Source organism: Gymnoscopelus microlampas (genome assembly GCF_963454915.1).
Source record: "Gymnoscopelus microlampas genome assembly, chromosome: 1".
NCBI lineage: Eukaryota > Metazoa > Chordata > Actinopteri > Myctophiformes > Myctophidae > Gymnoscopelus > Gymnoscopelus microlampas.
In genome coordinates this window covers 36,968,798-36,991,151 of record NC_139962.1, presented here as the reverse complement: position 1 = coordinate 36,991,151, position 22,354 = coordinate 36,968,798, and the positions used below count along the sequence as shown (strand labels likewise).

At 45.4% G+C, this 22,354-nt stretch overlaps 1 protein-coding gene across 1 annotated transcript in view; it reads left to right on the top strand.

Moving 5' to 3' along the window:
- The window catches only part of mmp15b (matrix metallopeptidase 15b), a 30,141-nt gene extending 24,633 nt beyond the window's left edge, over positions 1-5,508 (top strand). The window contains exons 8-10 of the mRNA XM_084052527.1: positions 705-855; positions 2,379-2,497; positions 3,507-5,508. Of these exons, the coding sequence (XP_083908653.1) occupies positions 705-855; positions 2,379-2,497; positions 3,507-4,045 (809 nt within the window). The 3' untranslated portion in view covers positions 4,046-5,508. The remainder of the gene's footprint in view (positions 1-704; positions 856-2,378; positions 2,498-3,506) is intronic.
- Positions 5,509-22,354: the final 16,846 nt, after the last annotated feature.

Sequence of the window (22,354 nt, the reverse complement as noted above, 5' to 3'; positions counted from 1 at the left end):
GGAGTAAGAGAAGGATTGGAGCCAGGAAGAGAGATGTAACCGCGCTCGGGGGACGGAGTTCCCGTGTCAGACACACCGACAATAATAAAACTTTCCTTGCTACATGAAGCATAGTCTAGCTAGCCTAACGACTCCTGATGGACCAATTCAGGCCAAACCCAAACTCATAGTCCATGATGTATTACTTGTTTCTGTTTTTTTTTATTTGTGTTTGCATGCCAGCAAGTCATTGTTGCATTTACACGATTTACACCCAAAAGTTGTGCAGAAACGCTGATCTAGTTTCTCTTATTGTTCCCATGCCTTTTCAATTATTTAGTGTTTCTGTGCCAGTAAATTAGCTCGATGTGTGTGTGTGTGTGTGTGGGGGGGAGTGAATATCTATGCATGTATGGTAGTGTTAAGAGTTTCCAGAGCTACACCACCTCAGTTGGAGTGGATGGGAGGGGAAAGTCCCACTGCATGCACCATAAAGGACCGTTAACCATAAAAACTATTTTCTCCCCCTTTCGCCCCCCTGATCTGTGCTTCGTACTGTAACCATACCATCCCCCTTCTCTCAATGTCCCTCTTCCCTGATCACACCTTCTCTTTGCTGTTCCCCCCTCTCCATCCTATACTTTTCCTCTCATCTCTCCTGTCTTATTTTCTTCTAATCGTTCCTGTGTCTTTCCTCTCCTTCCCTTTATCCCCCTCCCCCATAGGGAATAGATACTGGCTGTTCCGAGAAGCCAACCTGGAGCCTGGTTATCCACTGGAACTGACAGATTATGGCAGAGACATTCCCTATGATCGTATAGACACAGCCATCTGGTGGGAGCCCTCTGGCTACACCTATTTTTTCCAAGGAGACCGGTAAATAACTAAAGTGTTTCCACTACAGTGTATAAATGTACACATCTTACACTCTCATGGTGCAAATTCATCCTGAGGATTTTGCTGTGTACCCAGATGTCCTATGAAAACATTTCATGTTTATAACTATCTTTATCTATTTTTTTAAGCTGCGCAGGTAATAGAATAATGCTTTTTCTTTGCTCCTGAAAAGGGTTAGGGTTTCTTGTATTTCTATCTGGCCTTTATCGATAGTCAACAGTGTAGCGAGACAGGAAACAGGGAAAGAGCAGCAAAGGTCCGCCGTGCCCGGGAATCGAACCCGGGACTCGCTGTCAGATATCAGAGCCTATTTGGTACATGCTTTAACGAATTGGTTATTGAAGCCCTGAAGGTGATTTTTTTTAGATAAGGATAGCAGTGCCATAGCGCTGTACTGTATGGCTACTGAAAAATCTGCATTGTAAAATATTATATTCACTCAGGTTTATTTTATGAAATTGAAAACTACGAACCATTCCCACTAGTCTCAGTTCACTCTGGTTTGTTTTATGAAACGAACTGCCACCCAGACAGTTTGAGTTTTGAACTGCTGATGCTTAAATGGAAAACCACCAAAGCTACTAAATGTTAACTTAATTCAGTCCACATAGTGGATTATAACATTTTCCATTGAGCTTATGTGTGAACCAGTAAATAGTCTGTGTATTAAATAAATTGGTAATTGTGACTTTTGTTGAATAGAGCAGCTCTGGGATTTGTTTGTGGAAGACCTAATTTACAGCGAGGCAGTTCTGCTTTCAAAGGGAGGCGTTCATGTTCATGAATCTAAACTGAACAGATCAATCACATCGTGAAAAAAACTTTTAGAACAGATTTTCCCTTTAAAAAACTCATCTGTACAGATCAACTGCTGTGAACTTTTATCTTTCATCAAGCCTTTCTCACACACAGACACTGCAAGAGGATAGATGCCACTGTATGGAACACAGCCCTTTAAGACATTATATAAAATACATTTTGTTCAACATGCTGTTGTTGTGAGGAGATGTGAAAACTATGGTCAATATCCTATACACCACAAGCACATTTAAAACAATAATAATAATAATAGAAACATGATGTGTACATTTTTGTAGTCCAACTAGTTAGCTAACTAACAGCTGCTCCTCTGATTTCCCAGGTTACTCTTTTTGTTTAATTACATAAATGTTGGAACATTAATCACAGCACTGCTGATGTTTACATCCCAAAACCATCTATACACCCACACATACTATTGTGGTACATAAGAATTATTTTTGTTCGGCTTCCTTCAGACAATATAGCAGCATAGGTCAAAACAAGAGCAAAAATAGAAAAAAGAGTCAGTAGTCTAATACTAATGAGATAATAGAGTAGGTCAGTGTATGTACTATACATATTCTATACACCATCAGCATTTGCCGTACCACATCACTTACGGTACACTTGACATTTAACGTCTAGGTCATAGGACTGAATATATACAGTTAACGCTTTGTCTCCCTGGCTTCTCTGTGCAGGTACTGGCGTTTTAATGAGCAGTCCCGAGCGGCAGACAGAGATTACCCTAAACCAATCAGCGTATGGGGCTCGTCAGTGCCCTCAACTCCCAAGGGGGCCTTCCTCAGCGATGATGGAGGTGAGCATGGATGGAGGGAGTGGATAAGTGGTGTGTGTGTGGCTGTGGGTGTGTGAGTGTTGGTGTGTCTTGGGGTTAAGAGTTTTCCCTGTTTTATACTTAGTTGTGCGGCAATGTCATGGGCCGAAAAACTGCCAATCTACAAGCTCACAACGCGCCGCACTGCAAGTGCTTTGAGCTTGTGTACATCTGCTATCTTTCGGCATTTGTTTTACTATTTTCAATGCCGTCCTAAAATGTTGATGTCCTCACAAGTATAGAAATACAAATGTGTGTGTGTGTGTGTGTGTGTGTGTGTGTGTGTGTGTGTTGGTTCATGGGCCACCATGGACACGTCTGAGACAAAGAATCAGGGTGTGGTCTTTCAGTCAACAAACAGAGAGGGGGTGATGACTGCATGCCTGTGTGTGTGTGTGTGTGTGTGTGTGTGTGTGTGTGTGTGTGTGTGTGTGTGTGTGTGTGTGTGTGTGTGTGTGTGTGTGTCTGTGTCTGTGTCTGTGTGTGTGTGTGTGTGTGTGTGTGTGTGTGTGTGTGTGTGTGCGCGCGCGTGCGTGCGTGCGCGTGTAAGGGATCCCACACTGGGGAAAAGGCAGCATCATGTTCCCATGTTTAATTAGAGAGAATGTAAAGAGAAAGGAGCGTGTGAGTTCCCTGCTAACACCTACAGCAGTGCTACCACTAAGGTGGTACACTCAAGCGTTTGACACACTAACAGATCGTTTCCACTCACATAATCTACTACATTATGCTTCTCACATGCCTCCATAACACTTTGTGGGCAAGTTGCTCTTTTAAACATCATTTTAGTTTCTACTTTAAGGTGACATCAATACACATGTTCCCTTCATCTAAATGCTTCAAATGCTTCGAATCTTATCAAAGTCTAAATATTTTCCCTACTTTTGCCTCACATAGTTCCTCATCTGAGATCTGAAAGCTTCAGATGAAGATGTTACCTCCTTTTTTGACATTTCCCTGATTTATTAAACCTCTCTCTGTCATTTTCCAGCTTACACATACTTCTACAAGGGCTCCAAGTACTGGAAGTTTGACAACCACCGCATGAAGAGCGAGGCGGGCTACCCCAAGTCCATCCTGCGAGACTTCATGGGCTGCAGTGTGGACCTAGACCCCGACAAGGACCGCGAGACGGACACCGACACGAACACGGATGGCGGCCCCAAATACCCGGACGTGAACCGACCGCCGTTCAACCCCGACGCGGGCCGCGACGGAGACAAGGGCAAGGACCGGGACGGAACCGGAGACAAGGACAAAGACGGCGGGAAGGGAGCCGAGGACAACAAAGACAAAGACGAGGAGGAGCGAGAGCGCGAGGGACGCGAGGAGGACACCAACGAGGTGGACGTGGTGCTGAAGGTGGATGACAGCGAGGAGAGGACCATGAACATCCTCATGGTGACCATCCCGCTCTTCCTGGTGCTGTGCATCCTGGGATTGATCTACGCCATCATCAACACGCTGCAGAGGAAAGGTGCGCCGCGGCTGCTGGTGCACTGCAAGCGCTCGCTGCAGGAATGGGTCTGACCCCATGACCTGTAGTGGCCTTTGAACATTAGACAGACCTTTGACGACGCCCTCACCTACCCCCACCCCCACCTGTTCCCGTGCGGCGAACATCGGCGCTCGGCACTCGACCTCCCTCCCCTGCTCTTAGTACATGTGGCTGTAGATGCGTACATGCAAAATACTTTACCAATTTAGGCGCACACACGTACACACGAAGAATACAAACACAAGATGAGTGATGACACAAACTAAAACATGCATACGTGAGCTCTTAAAGAGCAGGCATATGCTTACACACACACACACACACACACACACACACACACACACACACACACACACACACACACACACACACACACACACACACACACACACACACACACACACACACACTGTCTAACCTTCTCCCCCTTTTCCATGGTGCTCTACAATGCGTTGGCTGTAGTCTATTTATATGAGAGATGTTTGCACATTGTTTTTGTTGATGATGTTGTTATTTTTTTGGTTCATATTGTGTGACTTTAGTTGTTATTTGTGTTGTTATGTCTAAACCAGGATGTCTCGAACCCCCCCCCCCTCCCATTCGCCCAAGCTCCACCCAACCTCCCACCCCGCCTCACAGTAGGGGCTTTTTTCCCAGACATCTGCTCGCCCCATCATAGTCATAAAGAAAGAAACTAATGGAGACAGGAAGAAAAGCAAACTGCATTTGCACATTGATAGACTGCATTACATACTGTAAAGAAGGGAGTGCTCAAGGTTTCAAAATACCCTCCTATCTTCCCTTAATCTTTCCTTATTCCTTATTCCTTCTCCATTTCCCACTTTCTTGTGTGCTGGAGTGTGATGGAGAGAGACAGAGAGAGAGAGGCAAAGTAAAGAAAAGAAAACAACTGAAGACCATGCACTGGAACGCCACTAATGCAGCTCTGCAAAGACATGGTGCCTTCACACAGTGTAGAATGGAATTATTATCCTAGCTGGTGGGTTTTAACAGCATTTTTTAAAACTTCAACCAGGACTTGTGGATCTAGCTATTGTAGAAACATCCTAGATGTAAGCATCAAGCTGGGCCTCTCTCTCTCTGTGTGTGTGTGTGTGTGTGTGTGTGTGTGTGTGTGTGTGTGTGTGTGTGTGTGTGTGTGTGTGTGTGTGTGTGTGTGTGTGTGTGTGTGTGTGTGTGTGTGTTTAGAGAAAGAGAGAGAGGGGGTGTGGTTGAAGGACAATAATACGCTTGGGGAAAGTGGAAAAGTAGGAAGAGATCAGGTGGGAGGGAAGGAAAGACAGACACAGGCAGCATCATAATGGAGAGAAACGGGGGAGAGAGAGAGAGAGAGAGAGAGAGAGAGAGAGAGAAAGAGGGATCATCTGTATGAGTTCAGAGGGGAGGAAGCTTATCTAAGGGGGCATGAGAGCAGGCTTCCAGTCTGTCCAGAAAGGGCTTGGCCTGCTCAGGTTACACACATTTGGATTTGTGGGTGGGGGTTGTGGTGAGGTTTGGAGGGATGGATAGATTGTGTGTGGGGTGGGCAAAACGTTTTACAGCTGAGGAGGAGGAGGGTCGTAGCGGTTAGAGAGGTTCGGCTGACTCGCGTCCGGCAAAGTGAGCGAGAAGCAACTGGGATCTCAGGGGGCGGGGGGTGGATGGTAGGAAGAGAGACAGGGAAGGAAGTTTGATAGCCCTCCCTAAGGGTTCCTGCTGGCACCGGACCATGTGACCTACATTCTCTAGCCAGCTCCACTACAAGTGTTGTCCTAAGAGGAAGCGTGAGCTTACAGTGTGGGCGATAGGAGGGCTGTTGGGTACAGGAAAGGTGGAATACAGGCTGTAAGTACTTGGCTTGTCGCTATCTTTTTCTTCATAGTCCGTTAAGTGCCAAGGCCCGAGGCACTTTATTGTTCTCCTCCCTTGGCTGCAGCATTGCCACTTTCATTTCACCAAGTATTAGTCTACAGATATTACAGCGGAAAAAAGTGCCTGTCTTTCTTCTCTCACTGTTCCCAGATGTCAGGTTGGTTTCATTTTGTGGTGTATGTACTGTAGCCACCGCGTCTCAATCCAATTTACAGAGCGAGCGGGCATGTCAGTGTGCGTCAGATGAGAGACAGGAAACAGGGGCCATCGTGTTATACATCTGACAGAGAGAGGTGGAGATGGACGGAGAGGGGGGGGGAGGGAGGGGGGTGAAGAGAGCTGAACAGAGAGAGAGAGAACAGACCACTTACAGCTGATATTGTCAGGGGAAGAACAGGAACGCCACCGCTAGACCCAACCCCAACCCCCCCCCCCTCCACCCCAAACCCATCCATCCATCCATCCATCCACCGCCCACACCGGAGATTGATCCCTTCGCCGCTCGATAGCGGTTGCCAGGAAACCGTATCGTTCGTCCCTCTGCTGGCCATCTCATTGTCAGGGTTGGGTCTGGGGTGGGTGGGGGGGGGGGGGGGGGCTGTGTTGGAGAGGAGCAATGGGAGCTAATCAGTGGTAAAAGCTCTCCTCCTGACATCTCCCACCCCCTCCCCCCATGGCCTATCTCCATCCCTCCCTCCTAGAGGAGAGATCAATGGCGAGCCAGCCCGGCAGAGCTGGGTCTGGACAGACTCAAAGAGTATATGCCGACTCACTGTGCCTAGACACAGTTTATGGCCTTATAGCTCATTTATACTACAAAGTATAAATTAGGCTTTACAGTACACCTCATCTCTCATTCCCGCTCATCTCACCTCACGTTCCCTTCTGCACAAGATGTGTAGCTCACAGAACGCGATGGTAAACAGCATATTCTTAACTCGACGTGGACTCATTCTCATTGTTCGCCGTACAGTTGCCAGTCATCTGCTGGTTGTGCCGGAGGAGTGGAGTAATAGTACTCTACACTACACAGCTAAACAGACGTGGGAAGCTTGAGGGAGAAAATGCATGGCCTTGTACTAGCTCTCTGGGAACTGATCCAAGATCACGATTTGTTTTGTTTAGCCATTTATTGTTTCAGAACACTGCAGGGATTTGAAAAAAGAAAAAAAGATATGGATATGAATAATTCTGTCAGCGAGTGATTGATGTTTGTACGTCTGTGTTAGTGTTCGCGCGCATGCATGTGTATGAGTGTTCATGCGTGTGTGGGATTATTTGAGGTGTTCCATTAATCTGTGCTGTACTCAACTAAAGGGAGGAGGCCTATTTTCAACATCTTGATAGTAAATCTCTCAAACTCTCTCTCTTTTATTTCTCTTTCTTTGGTACTTTCTTACTTGTTTTCCTTCTCTTTCTTTCTTTCCTTCCAGCCATATCTCAACCCAGCCCTCCAAGCCTGGGGGGACTGGAACAATAACAATGGTCCTTCTCTCTCTTCACCCTGTCTGTCTGTCTGTCTCTCTCTTTCTCATTGTCTCTCACTCAATCTTTCTTCACATCTCTCTTTTAATACACACAAACAGTGCATTATTGTCTCCCCCTATTCGTCATGGATGGTTAGAACAGGCCTGGGGCCAGTGTCACAGAGCACCTCCCCCCCTTTCTTTTTAAGATCCACCTCATGTGCCCTTTCATTGACTGGGAGTAAGCAACCTTTTCCCTTCTGGCCATGTTCAGAAAGCTCCAATATTGTTGAGTGGTTCACATAGAACTTATCCCAGGCTTAAATGAATCATTCTCAGACTGGACATTGTTGGTTCAGGTGAAACTCTGTGATGGCACCTGACATTCAAGAATCAAAATTGTGAAAGTGGAGCAAATAAAAATAGCATAAACAATAGCACAACAAATAGACTTGCATTGTTAGCCTACCATGATATGGTATATGAGATTTGAATAACTCCTTAAATTACTGCAAGGTCAGGTAACTTACTGTAACATCACTGAGTCTGCCTGAACCCTTATGCTTCTCAGGATCTACGGTATATCTGTTAATGTTGAATGTTCACCTCACTGAATCCACCCCTGTTTTAGCTTTGTGCTGAAGTGAAACTGTAATTTTTTTTCACTCACATGTTCATTTGTTGGCTGACAATATTGGCTGTATGAACATCTGAGTCGGTATTCCTTTGCCAACAGAACCCTTAGCCAAAAGGCTAACATTGTTTTAGTTACCTCTCTATGTTCTACTCTTATGGAGTCTGTTGTCTTTCAGATTCTACAGTCACATTGCACTGTCTTCTCCTGCACTGCCCAATAATAACCACTAGCTTAAGAGAGAACCCTCACTGTGTCTGTCCTGTGTACTCAAACTCAGCCACTCATCAGACAGTGAGAAAACAAGCTCAATGGAAAAGACATGGACTGAAAAGGGGACAGGCTAATTAAACACACTTGGTCACCATGTACGATTGTGGTGACAAGGATTCAAACTTTCAGTCCTCTGTTTCTCAACTCTTTGACTCTTATGATGTCATCAGGGCTTCGAGGATTGCGGGAATGCCATTGATCCGCTCCAACAGTGAGTCAGTGTCTGATGCTCTCAGACTCTCCTTGCTGTCAAGGGTGCATCTCACCTTGTTCATTGTGCCTAACCACAACTAAAACCACTTATATTAAAGCACCGCTTTGCTAACCCAAAGTGAAGAGCTGGGCTAAAGGGGGAATCTGAGGGGGGGGGACTTTGAACACATATTGTATGTTTCATTGCAGCTGATGTGTGTGTCAAGTTGGGAAATTACTTTACTTCTCCAATGACAGAACTGAGAAGAAAGAAAGAAAAACATGGGAAAAAAGCAAGACTGACAAAACAATCACTTGAGGAGCATATGGACAATTTTGCAACAAATTGTCCAACTAAATACTTTAAATAGTTCATGCTGAGTTGAAGCTGCAGTAGACAGCAGGTAGCAGGTAGTTATTACTGGTTAGTTAGTAGTTGTCTTTTTCTCCACTATTTACTGTCTGTCTATAGAAGACTTGGTAAACTGGTCTTAGCATCTCACTCAAGGTCCTTCTGAACTTCTGTACTTGTCGAGTGGTTGTTAGCAGCTGGGTAACATTTTACCCACTTTCTGATAAACCTCACCGTCATCCTCAACCGGGAGGAGATGGATAAATAAAACAACAAGCGACGAAAACATACGTGGATATTGTTTGTCTTTCATTATTGTGATTTTTTTAAGGGTCATTTTAATTTGTTTTTAATGTTATTTTGTGCGGTTCTCATTTCTCTCTAAACTTGATGACATTGTCAACGTTTTTGTTAACATTCCGTGTTGGATTTTTGTTGTTCTTTTTTTGATCGGTTGCTATTTTTATTTTTATGTAGAAAATTGTAGAAAAAAAGATTTTATACATTTGTGTTGTTGTGTGTTCACCTCTAGTTGAGTGTGTTAACAATCCATGCTGGACATGTACACATTAAAAAAAGAAAACATTGCTCTGAATTTTCTTATACTGTTGTCATGCTTTCGGTGATGTAGACCTCAATTTTACCATTTGAATGTAAGGTGGTGATTTGTTACATAATTGTAGGCTGCTAACCTACTTTGGTTTCAGAAGAAAAGCATACTTCTGATGAAGAATTTCTCACACACGTACGCAATCTCAACTCTCTTCCTTTGGTGAGGTCACGGTCCATAGGGCCCTGCTTCCTGTCTCACACGGGACAGGCAGGAGAATGGCCTCGTGGGACCCTGGGGAGTTAAGTCCGATTCATACTTCGTCGCACGACTGTGTCGTTCGCTGAAAATAGCTGACCTACAAGCTCACAACGAGTCACAACCGCAACACGTTGTGAGCTTGTAGGTCTGCTATTTTCGGCCATAAATGAGGCTTTAGTGAGGGCTGGACACTCGCCAGGAAGCCACATGAGAGGAGGAGGAAGTTTGTTACAGTAGCAGCTGGACAGGCGAGAGCCAATAAGCGAACAACCACAACAGTGACAACATGAGGACATTCATTGTGGATATGACCAGCAGAAGAAAGAGAGAACATAGAACAGAGAGAAAAAGATCACTGGAATCGTGTGTGCTGTCTGTCTGAGCTGGGTACTAAAATATTTACCCAAATATGACAATACTCATAGGGGACTCCTAGGTTGGGGAAGATGTTTGCACAGTCTTACAACAAAGGTAGTTAATTGTCAACCCAACTAATTTAGTAAGGCATCTTGACCTACTTTTAGCTTCTCCTCTGTCCATTACAAGTTTTTTAACTTACCTTCATACAGCTTTGTACACAAACAACTTTAATAGTGGGCGTCTTGTTTACATCGTATCCAACATGTTGGCATGCCATCAGCACATTGTTAGGCCATGAGAGATGTCAAGATGTAATGCTTTCCTGGTGCGCGGGTGTTCCTTAAGTATGTATGTGCATAGTAAAATCCTCAGGGTTAATGATCCAAATGTAACCAAATAGACCCGATAAAGGTTACATTTGTACACTCTCAGAGTTAAATTTACATTTAGACTACATTGACCCCCCCCCCACACACACACACACGCACACACAAGCAAACTATAAGTGCAGCAAATGAGAAACAGACACAAATATAATGAAGTAAAAACAACTGTTTCCCTGGTACATACTGTGCATCCTACATGCATATCCTTATTAACAATAACACACCTGCTGGGTCTGCTGATGATATTCACCTGTATTCTTTGTTATTATGAATGTGACGTAGTCTTATCACTAAGTCAGCTCTATAGCCAATCAGTGTGTAATGAATCCAAACCATGTTTGCACGTACTGTACAAGGAAGTTGTCTCATTGAGGTTACATCAAATAACAACAGCTAGCAATATTTCACTCAACTATTAACTTGAGTAAAGATAAGCAATGATAGAAACTAAATACAATATGCAATATATGCAATGTACCCTATAGCAACATAAATAGCAATATACAATGTATACCATATGATATGAAATGTACATGTGCCCACAACAATATTAATAGCAATATACAATGCACACTGCAATCCCAGAGATCTGTACGTGATGGGCAGTGGGCCTTGTTAATGAGTCACGCTGCCTCATGCCATGTAGAAGTGGTCTTGGACAGTTGGGGGGCAACAAGGGAGCAAACCCCAAAATGAAAAATAGGCTATCTACAAGCTGTCACAACACCACCGTATGACGGAGTATAAATTAAGCATTAGTCCTTGTAGGGATTGACAGTGGGGGGGCCGTGTTTGTGAGCCTGCACTGCCATAGGGAAAAAGCTGTTCCTGTTGACTTGGAAAGTGAAATACTGTAAATGTTCTACTTTTCTCCAATTTCTGTCTTTCCTTTTCCACTTTCTTGAAGTTCTTCTTAGCCTGGGGAGTGAGGTAATGGTGATGTAACATGCACAACATCTGGAAGTCAAGAACCAGTGTGTTTTGGGCACTGTCCTTTGCACACAACAACAAAGTAGAGGGCTGGGAGATGCGTGGGAGGGGGGAGGTGGTGTGGATTTTAATGGATGTATGGCTTTAATGTAGCCTACCTTTAGATTGTTGTGTGATCAATGTCAGATAAACCGGTCATGGCTTGGTACAAATATACAGGCTTTCTGGACAAAATATGTAATTGTTTGACATTTTACATTATTCTCATAATGTGCATTATACCAGTGGTTCTCAAACCTTTTCATGTCAAGGACCCCCAAATTGACACTTATTAGCCTACGGACCCCCATTTCAAAAGATATGCCAGGGACCCCCATAAGGGAAGATTTTTACGGCCCTAGCAGTGATTCTCAACCATTTTAATTTCAAGGACCCCCAGTTTGACATGCATTAGGGCTACGGACACCCATTTAATGGCATTTCTATCACTTGGACCGCAATTTTTATTGTAAAATCTATGTCAATTTAACTGAGAGTGTACAGATGGAACCAAATGGACCCGTTAGGGTCCATTTGGTTCCATCTGTACACTCTCAGAGTTACAGACCCACAAGGGTCCATTTGGTGCCTAATCTGTCATTTAGCCGGGGACCCCCTGGAACTCCCTCAAAGGACCCCTGGGGGTCCCCGGACCCCACTTTGAGAACCAATGCATTATACAGCATATTATTCACCTACACTGTGATGCAGACAGCAATTTTCAGCAATGCAATGCAGACAGCAATTTTCTTTGAAGTATAACCTTAGTTACTGGCCAAAAAGCCACCAAACATCACTGGTACAAACTATGTTTTGACCCACCTGTTTCTCGTAAACTGACTATTTAGGTCATGTACCACTGAGCTAAGTGATACAATTCTGCAATGCGGCCCAAGGGAATCAGCCTACATTCATGTGTTGGGAGACTGTTTTGGTGCGGTGTGTGGCATTGCATTGTATAGTTCAAAACTCAAGGAGAACCTCTGACAGATTTCCTGGTGTTGTTCCATAGGGTGCTGTTCCCAAGTGTTTTTGTCACAGAGAGTTTGGGTTGGAGTCAGGAAATCATGTCATATATTAAAGCCACAACAACAATTTCACAGAACTGTGATTTAGCTGAGAAGTGCCAAGTTAGTATTTAAATCACGTTTTTGAGACACAATGAAATCAAGGCCACTTTTCCCTTCTTGAAACAGAGGGGAGGCTCAAAGTTTTCCTGGTCTTAACTAGACTCTCGAAGTTTGATGTAGTTCACCTCTAAGAATCTTTGGAGTGTACTCCCTTTTAATCAGCCAAGCACCAGTCACATTTGTTAATTATATTTGTCTTCTGGCCAACCAAATGCCCTCTTCTTAGAGCTTGTTGCAAGGGAGCTCTTTCTTGCTTTATGTCTTCAAAATTCAAATGCTTCTGGCTCATTCTCTATTTTGGTATTTTGTCAAATAGTCCATCAACCTGCAGCTGCTGTAGGGCAAGTGTTATCTTGTAAACACTAAGCTGCGTCTAAAACCAACATGTGGAAGTACATTTCACCTGGACAGCCACACAAACACATACACCCCTTCATGCCTGTTCTCACAGACAGACACATTCCCCTGACATATAGGGACATGTGATCTCACACACACACACACACACACACACACACACACACACACACACACACACACACACACACACACACACACACACACACACACACACACACACACACACACACACACACACACACACACACACACACACACACACACAAGGAAATACATTAGTGGATGATGAACCACCTGAACAGCAACAACACACTGCTGGCAGACACAAAGCAAACAAAGCTGGAGAGAAAAGGTAGAAAGGAGCTGCCTATAGGGAAACAAACAACAACTGGTCAATTGGCCAGTTCCTGGTCGCAGGGAACGGCCCTTCAAAAGTTTACACCCCGTCACACTCTCTTTTCCTGAGAGAAACTTCTGTCCTCGCTGCCATGACAACAAGGGCCAAGGGGAGTCTGTATTCGGGATCTTGGGACTTCCCACAGCCCTGTGGCTGACATTCACCCCGGATTGACCCAGGAGAGATGGGAGACAATAGGAGAAGTCTCAAAATGAATGTCTTGTTTTAAAAGAAAAGACACAGTACACATTTGGGATTGTCCAATGACATGTGTTGAAAGATGAGGGAATATTGCTGAATTCACATTTGGGTATAGCAGGTTATTGTTTCCGCCAGGCCGAAAGGCAGAGAGTATGTTTTGCACCCCGTCCGCGTGTGTGTGTGTGTGTGTGTGTGTGTGTGTGTGTGTGTGTGTGTGTGTGTGTGTGTGTGTGTGTGTGTGCATCTCCTGCACCGTTGGCTTGATTGCAGCAAAACTGCGCACACACACTCCCTGGATGACAAGTTCAGAACCTCTGCCCCAAATTGTTCACATGGACCAGTTAAAGCGCCACCAGGAGGCCGCTTTTTGCAAAACACATTTTTGGACTACTCCTACAGGTTTTGTCCAAACCTCAGGCAAATCAGTACATCTCTATAGTCATTAAACAAAGCGGGTCTTTCAGATTTTTCATATTCCATCCTGACTGGCTAAAATTGGCTTCCAAAGTTTGCAGGGGAATGTGTCTGTCTGTGAGAACAGGCATGAAGGGGTGTATGTGTTTGTGTGGCTGTCCAGGTGTCCACATGTTGGTTTTAGACGCAGCTTAGTGTTTACAAGATAACACTTGCCCTACAGCAGCTGCAGGTTGATGGACTATTTGACAAAATACCAAAAGAGAGAGTGCGCCAGAAGTAGAAGTTTATTGTTCTTTTTTTTACTTGAAATGGAAAAAAGACTGCACTGTGCATTGTCAACACTGCAGTTATTTCATTTTTCCCAAATGTCAATCACCGTTCTTCCCTGCAGGCCTATAATCTTTATAATCTTTCTTGTGATAAATTATACCTCCCAAATCAACATAATTACAGGGTGATCAGAGAGAAACACATTGTATGATAAATCATGAACTGTCTAAATTACGAATACACCAAGACATAGACGTAGATAGAGAGATAGAGAGATAGAGAAATAGAGAGATAGAGAGATAGAGAGATAGAGAGATAGAGAAGACGACTAAGAGAGGGGAGAAGACGACAGCCTCCACGTGGCCTCCTCCGCAAGTAACTCCGCAAGTAACAAGAAATGGTGAGAGACCAACTTGTGAAACTAATGTCGCCAACCAAACGTCGAGCTGGCAGGCTTAGGACCGGCGGACGGGCAGTCATCCCGACCGTCGAAAACCGAGGCCTGTCAGTGCTTCAACTCAATGTCGAGGGCCTAACAACCTCCAAACTCGAAGTCCTGCGTCACCTGGCTGATTCCAACGGGGCAGCGGTTCTGCTCCTGCAGGAGACACACTGCACATCCGACAACATCCTCAAGATCCCTGGGTTCCATCTCGCTGGGTCCATCTACAGCAAGCAACACGGTGTGGCAACGTTCGTCCGGACTGAAATAAGCTGGTCAGCCAGTAGCCAATCCCCACCAGGCTCTAACATCGAGTGGCTAGTTACAAAAATCCAGGAAACATCAGTCGTCAACGTATACAAGCCCCCACCATCAGAGCTGTCCGCAACGTCACTCCCATCAATAACTGCACCCGCCATCTATGCAGGTGACTTCAACTGTCAGCACACAGACTGGGGTTACAACCACACAACACCTAATGGAGTGGCGCTGAGTGAATGGGCCTCCAACACCGATGCTCTTCTGCTGTACGACCCCAAGGAGCCTCCAACCTTCTTCTCTGCACGCTGGAACACCTCTACCAACCCGGACCTGGCCTTCGCCATCTGCCACAGTAACGACCCGAAACCGGAGAGACGCGCCCTGGACAGGTTTCCCCGCTCACATCACCGACCATCCATCATTAAAGTCCCATCACTGGTGGAACCGGTACCAGGGAAACCCGTCAAGCGATGGAACTTCCGAAAGGCCAACTGGGAGTCGTATGCTGAGGAGACTGAAAGAAGGTCAGCTGGCCTGCCAGACCCAGACTCAGCCGACCTGGATGTGGCCTATGCAGCCTACTGCCAGGTCCTCCTGGGTGCGGCAAAGAAGACCATCCCACGTGGCTATAACAGGAATTACATCCCAGGTTGGGACGAGGAATGCAGCCGCCTCCTGAGCGACCACCAGAGGGCTAGCTCCAGAGAAGAGGTGGACGTGACTGCAGCAGCACTGCTCCAGAAGCTGGATACCACCCGCAGGGCCAGATGGACAGAAGTCGTTGAATCAATCGACTTCACCCATTCTAGTCGCAAGGCGTGGCAGACCATCAACCAGCTCACAGGCAGAAACACAACACCCCACAGCTGCCCAGTCACAGCAAACGCCATCGCATCACAGCTCCTGAAGAACGGCCGCTTCCCGGATGCTGACAAAGACTTTGCCCGACTGACATCGCGTGAGGTGTCTTGCATCTCGGGAGCGGCCAGTGTCGATTCCAACCTCTCGGGAGAATTCACAGCAGAGGAACTCAGTGAGGCCATGAGAAAGCTGAAGCCAGGCAAATCCCCTGGCCGTGACAACATCCACCCGGAATTCGTCATCCACCAGAGCACAACAACATCTGACTGGCTCTGTGCTTTCTACACATCATGCTACCGGAGATTAAAGCTCCCAAAGACTTGGCGCCGTGCCTCTGTTATAGCTCTGCCGAAGCCAAATAAACCTGCTGAAGACCCCAAGTCATACAGACCAATCTCGTTGCTCTGTGTGCCATTTAAGATCTTGGAGAGGATGATTCATAGCCGCATCGAGCCAGTGGTGGACTCACAGCTCCCACGGGAACAAGCTGGTTTCCGTCGTGGAAGATCAACAGCAGACCAGGTAACACTACTCTGTCAGGACATCGAGGACAGCTTCCAGGATAATACGAAAGCTGGGGTAGTGTACCTGGATCTGACTGCTGCGTATGACACCGTGTGGCACCGGGGACTCCACCTGAAGCTGCTGAGGACAATACCGGACCGCCACATGGTGAAATTCATCATGGAGACACTTTCCAACCGCAGCTTCATCCTCCAGACCAGCAGTGGCCAGTGCAGTAGGCTCAGAAGACTGAGGAACGGGGTACCGCAGGGGTCTGTTCTCTCACCGATGCTGTTCAATGTTTATATCCATGACCTACCTGATACAGCATCCAGAAAGTATGGCTATGCAGACGATCTTGCCATCATGCTGAACCGACCAACGTGGAAGGCGATGGAAGAGGGTCTTAACGAAGACATGGGCACACTGGTAGCATACCTTCGAAGGTGGCGTCTACAGCTCAGCGTCGGAAAGACAGTCGCAGCGGCATACCACCTTAGCACCAGAGAAGCCAGGAGGGAACTTGAGGTGCGCGTCAACAACAAATGTCTGGAGGTCCAGCAAGCCCCGAAGTACCTTGAAGTGCGTCTGGATCGGACATTATCCTTCAAACAACATCTGGAAGAAGTCAAGGCCAAGGTGACATCCAGGGTCGCGCTGATCCGCCGCCTCGCTGGAACAACCTGGGGAGCCTCCGCTAAGACGCTGCGAATATCCACCCAAGCCCTGGTCTTCTCTGCAGCGGAATACTGCGCCCCAGTCTGGAGCAGAAGCCCACATGCGAGAAAGGTCGACGTGGCTATCAATACCTCACTCCGAATTATAACTGGATGCTTAAAGCCTACCCCTGTGTCCCTCTTGCCAGTCCTCGCGGGAATAGCACCGGCCGGCCTCCGACGGGAGGCTGCCACCCTCGCCCTGGCCAGGAAGGCACAAAAGTATGACTGGCACATCCTGCACAACACCACAATAACACCAGCACCTCCAAGCAGACTCAAGTCCCGCCACCCCTACAACAAGGCAGCACAAGAGATGCTCAACTCCACCTCTGAGGACATCTCCAGAGATGCATGGTTGGCAGCAGCTTGGAAGGAGGAGTGGGAGTCAGCCGGGCCCTCCCGAATCCACCGTTACATCTGGGACCCAGGAGATGGCGCCATTGGAGGAGATGACCTACCACGCCGGCAATGGACCACACTGAACCGTCTACGAACTGGGGTCGGTCGCTTTAAAACATCAATGAAGACGTGGGGCTTGGCGGACAGTGCGGCATGCGAGTGCGGTGACCCTGAGCAGACCGCCGACCATATAATCACCATCTGCCCCTTATATAGACCACCCTCGGAAGCCAGCCTCTTTGACCTAGGACCAGAGATGCGGGCATGGCTACACGACACCGAGTTGGACCTCTGACGTTACACGAAAGAAGAGATAGAGAGATACTGTAGATACCATTCTCACCATGTTGATTTTCCTTTTATAATGAGGAAAACACAAAGCATCATGAAGATGTGACAGGGGAACATTTGCAGTCTAACAGCAGCAAATCACAGTCAATGGAATCAAAGGCCATGAAGATGCATTGAGATCCACTGGGGGATTCATGTGGCGCGGTTGCAGGAAGACTTAATTGTCACTCAGTCAACATTTCCCATGATGTTTATGTCACTTTCCCTCCACTTTTATTTCATCCTGCATCAAGTGGTTGCAGTGGTCTAAACACATCACATATCAATGTGTTGTGGCTTGTATTGATGTGTCTAATACAATTAAACTATAAAGATGTCTCAGACCCAGATGAGCTTGTTACGCCTAATGAAAGTCTGCTGCGTGTTTTTCTATTACAATGTTCTGTATTTGGGAAGTAAGAGAGTCAAATGTGTGTGCGTGTGTGTGTATGTGTGGGGGGGGGGCAAAAGTAGTACAAAGTTGAACTTGAGAAATAAACTCTGACTCCTGGTCCTCACAAAATGGTTGTCCCAGTGTATTTTGCACTTAGATTAGTTATTCTCTGTGCGTGATACTGTCACACAACTAAGGATAACTCCGGCTTTTGAGTTGTGGTTAAAATGGCACTTAAAAATGTGCAAAATGTGTATTTATAAAATATCTGAATGTTGGTAAGATGTGTAAAATGTTGGTGTGTGTGTGTGTGTGTGTGTGTGTGTGTGTGTGTGTGTGTGTGTGTGTGTGTGTGTGTGTGTGTGTGTGTGTGTGTGTGTGTGTGTGTGTGTGTGTGTGTGTGTGTGATCTTTGATGCAAAACGTATCACCATAGGGAAAAAACTAAGCCTGTAAAAAAAAGTGGTGGAATAAGGTTAATGAGCGGAACATATCACAGCGCGTGTGTGCGTTTATGTTTGTGTGAATTCCTGTGTGTATGTGTGCGTGCGTGTCTGTGTGTGTGCGTGCGTGCGTGTGTGTGCATGTGAGTGAGTGCGTGCGTGTGCGTGTGTGTGCGTGTGCGCACATGTTTGTGCACACATGTGACATGTCGATGCTCTTGCACATTTAGCCATATAATATAGGGGCTACACAGATTTTCAGTGGGTGTGCATGTGATCATGTGAGAGACAATAACGAAGAACTATCTCGTGCTTAAACAATGGTGCAGCACAACAACATTGGACTCAAATGTTTCTTTGTGTTTGTGATTAATCATGTAGTGAATCATTTGGATAAGATTCTGCAGTATTGTTACAAAATATTTCTCCCTTCTGTTCTGTACTGTTCTGTTCTGTTCTGTTCTGTTCTGTTCTGTTCTGTTCTGTTCTGTTCTGTTCTGTTCTGTTCTGTTCTGTTCTGTTCTGTTAATCTGTTCTATATGCAGGACGATAATAAATGGATAATTGTGCACTTGCATATACTGTAGCCTTGACATACAGTATAGGCGTGCCCTGTATGTTTACGTGTGTATGTATGTGTGTTTGTGTGTGCGTGTGCGTGTGCGTGTGCACAAAATGTCACCACATGTCACCACACACATGCATTCACGCTTACACATTGAGCACCTGGAGACAACATTAGGCAGACATTCTTGGCCCATGAAGCCTGTCCTACAGCTGTTCAGGTGCCACGCTCTAACACACGCACATGCACACAAACCCATGCACGCACACATCTACATTCATATGCCTGCATCTGGCCAGTCTACTACGGTATGCCTCCACAAGGCCAGGTCCATCTGGAGCTGGTCTAACCCAGGGAGGAGGATGCTTAGTGGGCCACAGCAGGAGGGGAACCCCTGGCCCTGGGAGAAGCTCTGGAGATGCTGTCATGTTTTCCAGCCAGCTGGGGGAAGCTACTTAGTCGTAGAATACTAAGCAGATGCCAAATAGAGAATGGAACAGAATAAAATTGTGCGTGCGTGTGTGCGTGTGAGAGAGAGAGAGAGAGAGGGGGGGGGGGGGGGGGGAGAGAGAGAGAGAGAGAGAGAGAGAGAGAGAGAGAGAGAGAGAGAGAGAGAGAGAAGCACCTTGTGGGTTCCCACATCAAATGTTTGTTTAAGTTTAAAGGGAGTTGTACTCACACTTCCCTAAATCTGAGGGGAAAAAATAAAAGAATGGCTATAAAGCCCAGTCCACACCAATGATTTGCAACGTGACAAGTTGCAACTGCAACCACTTGCAACAGAATCCCCAAACTGCACCAACATGCAAGTCAATTCAGCGAATCATTGGTGTGAACTGGGCTTTAGACTATTGGCAATACAAAAATGCCCTCCACCCTTCATGAAAAAATAAAATCATGTTATGCATATTATTAGGGCCCGAGCACTGCACCAATACGAAGTCCTTATTGAAATGTAAAAAAAAGGGGGACCTTAACTGGTCGAAACATGTTGGCTTTTATATAAACAACTTTGTTTTAACCTCTCCTACACATTTTCTGAGTGCTCGGATCTCCTCTTCTTTTTAAGCCTGCATTTCCGCTGATCCTAGACCTAGAAGCACCTTCAGCATACTTTATAGACTTTCTCCTTTGAGCACCCGGTTGGCCTCTGGGATTTTTCCCTATTGAAATGAAAGGAATTATTATTTGTACAAATGAAGCAGTTTTTTGAGGGTCTTAACGCACTTAAAAAGTTGCACAACTTTGCACGCATCACGAGTGGTGAAAAAATAAGTATTTTATCAAAAAAACGGGCTTGGCCAAATAATGGCTCAATAGCTCGCCCAAAAGATTTCTGCGTTGAAGCCCCACAATACGGTTTACCGACATGTATCATGCCTCAACTTACAAATAAGTCTCTTGGGACCATGACCTAAACCCAACAGGAAGTCAGCTATTTTTATTTGCCATCTACACAGGTTGTACTTAAACAAACTTCACTTGGAGGGTGGTCATATCCACCTCAAACCCGCTCTGTGTGAATAAAAGATATTAATGATGAAAAGTTTCATAAGCGTGAGTTTTTGGTTTAAACCTCCATGTCTCACCGCCGATCAACAAGGTCATGTAACTTGTGAACTGATTGCCATACAGAAGTTTGGGTGACCTCATTGAACCTTTTTCACAAGCCTTGTCCTTCATTGGTTTTACATAGCTCATCCCACTTTTCTGATTGGTAGGGGTGCACTGGTTGCTTCACGCAACACCACAGTGGTGGTGCAGTTTCTCTTTTTCAGGTTCATGCGCACGCACAATTGCACATGCACTGGCGTCGCATGCATTTGCATGCCTGCGAGCATGCTTTCCCTATGGTCACACACTGCTGCTACTGTAGTGTGCCTACCCAATACTGCTGTTGTACCCTAGCACACAGATTAGATTAGTAGGCACTTCACACCCCATCAAATGCGCAACCCAACCCCTGTCTGGTCTCTCCATTCAGAATGCATTGGTGTCAGGCCAAAGGAGTTATTTTCTTCTCTTTGTTGTCTGTGTGTTCATGGGAATAATTACAACTGAACAGACAGGTAGCTACAACGACAAAATACTGCTGAAAAGTGAGTTTAAGAATCTTTTTTTTTGTGAAAGATCAAAGGCGTTCAGAAGCCATGGTCGGGATAACCTAATCTGATAAGCGTCGCACTGACACACACTCAAAATAACAATGCAAAACAAACTAGAATTGCATATAAAACTATCTACTTTCTTTCTGAAGTTCTATAAATCAAGGCATTCCTTGGAAAAGTTACGACAAAAACGAAACAAAAAAGAGTACATTTCTAACTAAAAAAATACTTCTTAGTAAACTGACTAAAATGAACCAAACAAAAAATAAATATTTCATAATGCTGGTCAGAGCGTGTCTGTGCACATCCGCCTGCATGCATGTGCGTGCGCAACGGCATTAAAATAGCGTCCCCCCAGTTAAAAAATCCCCATTGCACCACTGCTGATTGGTTGATATTTGATAGTTCCTATCTTTTGCTTTTGACCTGCTTGTCGTAGCTACTTGTAAGTATAGCCTCATTGGACTTTAAAGTCCTTGTCCTTCATTGGTGTTACTTAGCTCCGCCCTTAACATGGACAGAGGTGTGAGAGCCCGGTCATCCCTGCTTGCAGCTTTAATATTTTTATTATTATTGTCATAAATCCTACAATAAATGCAGATCAGTTGATTTAAAAAAAAACGTATTATGACAACATAGACTGGCCTAGACAATATTTGGCATGCCTGACACGGAACTCCATATATGGGTATAAAAGGGACACAGCATGGATTTCATCGTTCTCCACTTGCATCGTTATCCACGCTCATCATTTCTAAGTGAGTCGATGCCCAACGTCAAGTATTTGTCTGGGACTGGGATTAAATTTTGTCTGGGATTAGCATGGAGTATGAGCTATTAACAGGCATAGATGTAGTCAAAGTGCATTAACAGCATATTACAGTATAATTAACTGTACATTAACAGTATTTATTACTACTAGTCAATGTGCAATGCAACAGCATATTAACAGCATTAACAATGGTATTAACAGTCATAAATAAAGTCAAAGTTGTAGACAATCTTACCCCGGTAGTGTGGGTAAATATGAACAACAATTGGTCTCTATGCTGAAAATGTTTACAGAGCAAAGTCCCCCAGCCTCTTGGTTTTGGTAAAGCAACATGCTGAATGATTTTGCTCTTCTGAGCTTAAAACTTGCGTTTCATCTTTATTCAGGTTATACTGCTAGTTTTTCTTTTCTTTTCTAATTCCACGGAGATGTTCCAATCGTGCCTTGTCTGACT